General features: G+C 37.7%; 1 protein-coding gene across 1 annotated transcript in view; it reads left to right on the forward strand.

The window, feature by feature from the left end:
- CRCP (CGRP receptor component) overlaps positions 1 to 6953 on the forward strand; it is a 32733-nt gene extending 25780 nt beyond the window's left edge. Inside the window, exon 6 of the mRNA XM_009333449.1 lies at positions 5687 to 6953. Coding sequence (XP_009331724.1) covers positions 5687 to 5830 — 144 coding nt within the window. The 3' untranslated portion in view covers positions 5831 to 6953. The remainder of the gene's footprint in view (positions 1 to 5686) is intronic.
- The last annotated feature ends 405 nt before the right edge of the window (positions 6954 to 7358 follow it).

A 7358-nucleotide genomic window follows, 5' to 3' on the forward strand; every position in this document is an offset into this window, starting at 1 on the left:
AATTCTGAACCTTGATGTGTTTGAAGATTAAGCATCATCTTTTCTAATTAACAAATTGCTCCACATTCTTCTTTCTGAATGGAAAAGTAGATTTTAATTCTGTGCTTTTTAAAACTAGATTTCCATCTTGGAGAGCTTTGTACCTCATGATACGTGCTCTGCATAACCAGCCTGGCAGATTGTCTTTTACTGTTGAATAGAAAATAATAATGTGAAGTATTCTTCTGGAAAATTGAAGATGTTAGAGGATTTAAACATTTTATTTTCTCAATAATATATTTTGCTTCCCACTTTGCATACTTGGTTAATTATCTCTGAGGGACATTAATCCAATCATTCAGTCTTTTACTTTATTTCTTTTTTATGTGCTTTTTTTCTATTAGCATGTTGGTGCTGAACAATTTCAAATTACTGCTCAAAGGAGGAAATAGCAGTCATTTTCTCATAAAATATGTACCTCCTACACTGGAGTTAAATTATGTGCTCGATAGCTTTGGAAGTGATCAGAACCCCTATTTCCTTTTTTACTCTAGTTTACTGATTATTTTTTAAATAGAATTCATAGCTTATTATTCAAATAAACAATAGCTTTTAACCCACAGATTGTTCTGTTCTGTGATGCTGAGGTTATTACTTACCCTTGAGACAGTTTCTCAGTTCTTTCAGAACTTTTTAGGGTTCTTCAGTGAGGCTTTAGTTATTCTTCGACATCTGCAGTGTATTGCCGTGTCTCGGGAGGCTAAATGAAATAACCATTATCATTGAAAGCTTAAAAGAAGCACAGTGAGGATGATGAAGTCTCTTATACTTTGCTTTTACTTGGGTAAGCAGAAAAGATACGGTATGGTTATAATTAGGGAAAGCATGTTCCTAAAATGTTTGTCCTTGTTTCACCGAATTAAAAAAAATAGAGAAGTATGCATGTGTGCATATATACGTCTGTGTTCTGTGCTTACACGTGAACATGTCACTATGAACACACAGATTTGCACATTTATTTTATGAATAAACACTTTAATCTTTGAAATTATCTTGATAGTCAGGCTAGCTGTTAGTTTCTGATTTACCTTCTCGATAAATAAAATCTTTAAAAGCTTCTGAAGATTACTTTCTGCCATGAGAATTTATCAGCAGGTTTTAATGTGATTTATTGCTTAATGTAATTCTATTATTACATTCTGATTTGGTAATTATGGTTGTTTTGTTCCTCTGAGAAATTCATACGTAGTGCTCAATTAAAAAAAAGCTACTGTTAAAATGTGCAGCTGGGAAAGGCTGCATGGTAGTAAAATATTCCACATACACATTTGTTTAATAAGCACAGTTCTGGTTCCCAGTAGTGGTTACGTTACTGAGCAAGGCATCTGCCAGTGTTTAATTCTGCAGATGACGAGCGATTTGTCTTTTCATTCTCTTATAGCAAGATTCAGTGATGGATGTTGGATGCATGTTTCATTTTGCTGTGTTGGAAAGTCCATGCATAGATGGATCTGGAGAGGCAGAACAGAATTGGCATCCTTTTCTTTATGTACTCGCCGTTTAGTAAATGTTTGCCTAATTTTAAGCTTAAAGTCTAGTTAAGTTAGTTGGACCTCTTGAGTACTGGAAATTAAGTTAATACATAAGCTGTGGCTTAACAGTTGTAGGTACAAGGTGCTTAAGCAGGTGAAAAATTGGTTATTAGACTTCTAAATAAAGGTAGCATCGCTCTCAAAGGTGAGCAGTACAGTGGCTTCAGCTGCCTTCTGAATAATTTGTATATATTCCACAGTTCTGAAGATCTGGCTGTTTTTATCAATACATTTATCAATAAAGAAAGAAGCAACTCTAGGTACTTAGGGTTGAAAAGTATATACTAGCTGCAGGGGGAACATGCCACCTTTTTATTAGCTGTAAGAATTTTATGCCAATTAAGTTACCAAATAAAGTTTTCCTGCTTCCTTCCTTGATTCCTTCTTTGGTCGTCTTGTAGATTATATTCTTTAGAGCATTGGCTGGGGGGGGAAATGAAAAGTGAAAAATGCTTACTGTATGAATATATTGCAATGAGAGTTTAATAACTAACTGTTACTAGTTTGAGTGAAATAGAAGTTGTTATTAAGGCCTGACTTGACAGAGCTGATCTTGACGCCGTAGTTGCATTTCATAGGAAATACATGCTGTGTATATGTATGAGTGACATGGATATGCTACAACATTTGCTAGAAAAACACCATAGTTAGACTTGAATGGTGAAAAGCAGTAACGGCTTGGGAATTACTTATTAGAAGAAGCAGCATGGCTGATATGACTTACTGACTTTCTCTGTGTTCATTTCAAGAAAAACCCTTGCTCTCAGCGCTGAGAAGGAGACATGCTTGTCTTGCTGCACATCAGGGTGCTTTTTATCTATAAATTGTGATACTGTGATATTGTCCAATTCTGTTACTTGCGCAAACCCCTGAATATTGAAAATACACAGTTCACCAGAGCTCTGGTTGATGATAGCCTACGCTTTGCACATGGCATCATCTGTGAGGATAATCTATTTCCATTTGGCTTGTGTGGCACTGCCAACATAAACACCTTATGTCATACGCTTATTAAAAACATTTGCATTTTTGTTTTCCTTAGTATAAACTTTGCATTCCTGACTGCTTATGGCTTGAATCCGTTGCTTGAGCAGTTTCAGCCAATTGCAAGTTAGAGGTTAGCAAGGCTTTTTGATAGATATTTTTTCGTATATTGGTAAAATTCTTGCTGGAAAAGTAGGTGCTTGAATACAATTGTTTCTTTTTGCCTCTTAGCTTTTTCTTATGCATAATTTCTCTTCTGAGCATCATAACATTATTGCCTAGTACGATCAGTAGCAAAGGTATTTTGTCTTACAGTTGTAAATCAGAAGACTGCGAACATCTGTTGAATCTAGAATAAGCCTCTGAGTGACCTTCTGTTTCCCTTGATATCTGTTTTCCTTTAGGACAGTTTCATTTGTCTCTTCATCTACATGCTCTCTGTGCTTAATTTTTGAATTTTTTCTTTTGGCGTGCTGCTTTGCTGCTTCCTAATTGCTTATGTTTTTGTATGCCGCTGCTCAGGCTGTTTCCCTGAAGAGTGAAAAAAATTGATTTTTATAGCTTATGCTTTTGATCCTTTGAATTCTTGAATAGTATCACAGCAAAATAGCACTGAAGCATCAACTTGAATAATAAGCTGTCCATCCTGCCAAATGTAGATTTTTGTCTATCAGTAATTTCTGGTGTGAGAGCTGGCAGTGAGGATGGACAGCTCGGAGGCACTGAGAGGTGAGCCGTTGATGAATTTGCTACACAGTTTAAGGAATTACCACTTCCCTCTGGCAGAGACTACAGATCTGTCAACAGAAGGAAATTTGGAGCTACTTTACCCGCTTCTTAGTGCAGTATCCAGCATCTTTAAAAAAGATGCTTTTCTCAACAGTTTAGTGAGACATCAGTTACAGCATCAAAGCATCTGAAACATGAGAGACTATTTTCTTTCATCAACTTTCTGGTAAAGTGTGATTTCTTAAACTGCCAGAGCAATCATCAGAGCTCATCTGCCAATGTCCCGAGTTGTATCTGCAGTTTGTCAGGCTTCCGTCTTCAGCCAGTACAAATGACATCAACATGATTGTTCATATCGGGAGTTGGGGCATTGCTCATTTGGCACTCAGGGGCATGTAAGAAGCAGTGATTAGACACTCGGGTAAGTATATTCTGCCTTAAATGCGGAAGTGGAGAAGAGTCGATGCTGATCTAGAAATAACTTTCTATTATCTGTTTCAGTTCTGCTCAAATCCTTGTGTTTAAGTCTGGCTACCTGAAGCAAGCACCTAGGAGAAAGTGTTTGGAGAAGAAAGGGAAAAGAGATGTATAGGGAGGGGTAAAATTTAAATGGGGAAGAGGGGCGGACTTCATGTGATCCAATAAATCAAATCTAAACCAGGCAAGGTACTGCTTTTCTGAAGATCAGAAAGCAGTGGGATGGCAACGAATGCAGGAGACATTGGCCACTAAGAGATAAATCATTCTGCCTTAAGTGATATTGCCTGTCCAAAGGGTGTGGGCTTTTTCTTTGTACGGTTCCTGCTGCTATGGGGCTGTCACCTTTAAAGTTCAATGTAACAGTAATTAATAAGACTATAATCCAGTCCAAAAACCAGGCTGATAATCCTCTACAAAACTTAATAGCGTAGGTCATCTGTAGAGTAATGGCTTGTCAGCAGTATTGGCAACAAAAGAGTGTATGTACGCACTGTAACATACTTTATTGTATAATGTTGATGCTCCAAGGTATGCTGGTCAAGCTGCTGAGATGATCACTTCTGAAATGCAGTCTAGCAGGCAACTGTCTGATACCACTTCAGTAGCTGCAGCAGTTGCTTACACAGAAGGGTAACATTAGGAGGATTTTTAGTATATTTTAACTCATAGTGTATAGTATAGCAGCTGGCGGTAATGAGAGCCAGGGCTGTTTTTCAAGCCAGGGTCCTACAGTAGTTCTTGAACTAACTGTAGTTGGAAAGCCACTCCACAGAGAATTTCATCCTTTGATCAGTATGGGCCCCAGAAACAGTCATTTGCAAATGGATATTCACTGTCTGCCTTTTGCTACATGAGTGGATTCTAGCGTGCTCGTTTTCCTCTCATCAAGGATCTGTGGATAATGGCTGATGAAAGATGATCAGATTGTGCAAAGAGGGCTCACAGGACATTGAAGAAAAAAAAAAAGTTAATTGAATATACCACTCTGCTTTTTAGAAGGCAAGATGCATCTGAATAGCTGACAATTGATAGCTACAACTGATTAAACCTGCGTTGACTTGGAACGATAATTAATATAAATCGCCGCTCTTCAAAGGACATGTTAAAGGACTTTGTATAAAAAAGAAAATCTCAAACCCTGCAATGCTAATTGGTTTCATTTGCGTTTGAAGAGTTCATTTGGCTTGCTTTTCCAGTCCTCTGACAAGCTTTTCCTTTTAACAGCTGCATATAAATTAGGGCAGTTGTTTTTACTGGTAGCAGTGATATAAGAGTTCCCACAGCTCCACAGTGAGAGTAGGTCCCTAATTAATCTTATGGAATTTTATTGTTGATTCGTGACAGCATGTTTTGTGTTGCTCGGAGCTTTTATATGCTTTTATATTCAGGAATCTCACAATCTAAGTAAATTCCAATAATGTATGGCTGCTGTAGGATTAGACGGCTTCTTTTATGGCCTAGTTACATAAGCCTAGGTGCTGGATAAGGTACCAAGGCTCAGGTAACCACTGTCAGGTTATGTCATTTCAGTTTTCACATGAAAGCACAGGAACTTAGAAAAATAACTCTGGAAGGTAGCTCTGCGCGTGAGCTAAATGAAAAGCCTGGCTCAAGATACTGATGTGTAGGTTGAGAGGCTTTGGGAGAAACCAGGGAGGAAAGCCTGCTCTGAGTGTGTTGTTTTCCTTGTAAAGAAAGCAGGGTCTCATTATGGAGTGCCAATTGTCGTGGTTAACAATGGAACTCTTTCTTTTTTTAAATATTGTAAGAGTTCCACTTTGTAAAATGCTTTTGTAATGAGCTCAGACTCTGTCTTGCATCCACTGAAAATAGTAATTCCCAATTAGTTGAGTCCTTCTGCTTGGAGCTGAGGAAGGAAGTACGGATTTAATGATAACAATAGATTGTTTTTTGGCCTGCAGATGGTAGAAGAAAGTGAGGAAAGGCTAACAGAAGAGCAGATCGAGTCACTTCTCCAGACAGTCACCAGTATTCTTCCAGGGGATCCAGAAGAACAGCAGAGAGACTCGGCAATGGCAACCGAAGACAAAGGTGACCAAGCGTAGGAAGCATCTAGACCAAATCTGGCAACAATTTCAGCAGAGGAGAATCAGCTAATATTTTTCTGGTTTTTACTTGATACCAGTTTAATCTTGTATTGGACATCGTTGTAAAAGATGTTACAGTTTTTGTTACTCAGATGTGATGAGGGAACCAATTGTTTACAAGAAAGCACGGAAAAGGACACTCGTTTTGGCATTTTGTCACAAACGGGTATGGCAGTAACTGAGTTTGTAATGTAGCAGTCTGAGAAATTATGGGTCACAGAATCTGCAGCTTTTGTGTTTTTTCCATTACCCATATAACAGCTGTACATTTGAATAGGCTTATATACAGCTGGCAATGTTTTAATTATCACAGCAGTAGTATAATTATAATTGCTTTCATATGCTTTTGAATTGCCCAACTGGTTTTTAGAATGCGGTCTACAATACAAAGCCAACTTTTGGAGCTGTTTGTGAAAAGGGCTGTTCTCAGGGATCAGAACATAGGGTAATGTACCAGAACTGCTTGGTATCTGGCCAGACAATTTCAAGTAGGCCGTTGGTATGATGGAAGTGAGAGGATCTGTTGGTAGGGTAACTGTTCTCAAGGATGTCTGACAGTCCGTACTTGATAAAAGAGAGATCCAGATCATCAGCTAAATCAACGTATTGCCACTGAAATCAGCTGGGTTGGACCAGTTTACAGCAGTTGAGGCTCTGGACTCAAATGTTAAGGCTCTTAGTAATACAAACAGAAGAACATTTAGGCGTGAGGTATCTATTTTCCCTTTGAACGTTGGTTCCAATATTTATATATAGACAAGTCACAGTCCTGTGAACATGCTGTCGACTGTGGAATAAATTAATGAGTGAACACTGAAGTGAAGTCCTAATCTGGTTTAGAAGAATCAGTCCTGGTTGAAGCAGAATTTTCTCTGTACTGAGCTTTTGTCTGATTAAAGATTTCAGGATCAAGTATTTAATGTTGAAAGCATTGATGATTATAATAAATCTTTTGTATATATACATATATATACATAAATTCATGGTTACACATGGCACTGGTTTTATACTATGACTGCCGACGATTCTTTTATAATTATTATAATGTACTGGAAATAGAAATAAAGTTTGGAGTACATCCTGGGAATTTTGTGGCTTACAGACAAGATGTCAGATACTCTGATTCAAGGTCTGTCTTCCCCCCCACCCCCTTCTGTCATGGTTTTATTTTGTGTTTTTATGGAAAGAATTTACGCTTTATGAGCTTTAGTTGTGTTTTATATGAAAGGGAGTGATAACTTCCAGTGTCTGGGGGATTTATGATACACATTTCCATGGTATTTTAAGCTTCTTTGATGTTTGGAGAGGAAAGGAAATTAGCAAAAAATATATTTGTCACGTCTTAAACATGATTTATCTTACATTAAACGCATTCCAAGGCTGAAGACTAAAGGTACGTTTTGACTGGGTAAGTATAGTATTAGAGGGGGAAAGTCCTTGGTGGCTTTCGTGATTCATTAATATATATTTTCTCTCTAAATGGGCA

Source organism: Pygoscelis adeliae, unplaced genomic scaffold, assembly GCF_000699105.1.
Source record: "Pygoscelis adeliae isolate BGI_AS28 unplaced genomic scaffold, ASM69910v1 Scaffold331, whole genome shotgun sequence".
Classification (NCBI taxonomy): Eukaryota; Metazoa; Chordata; class Aves; order Sphenisciformes; family Spheniscidae; genus Pygoscelis; species Pygoscelis adeliae.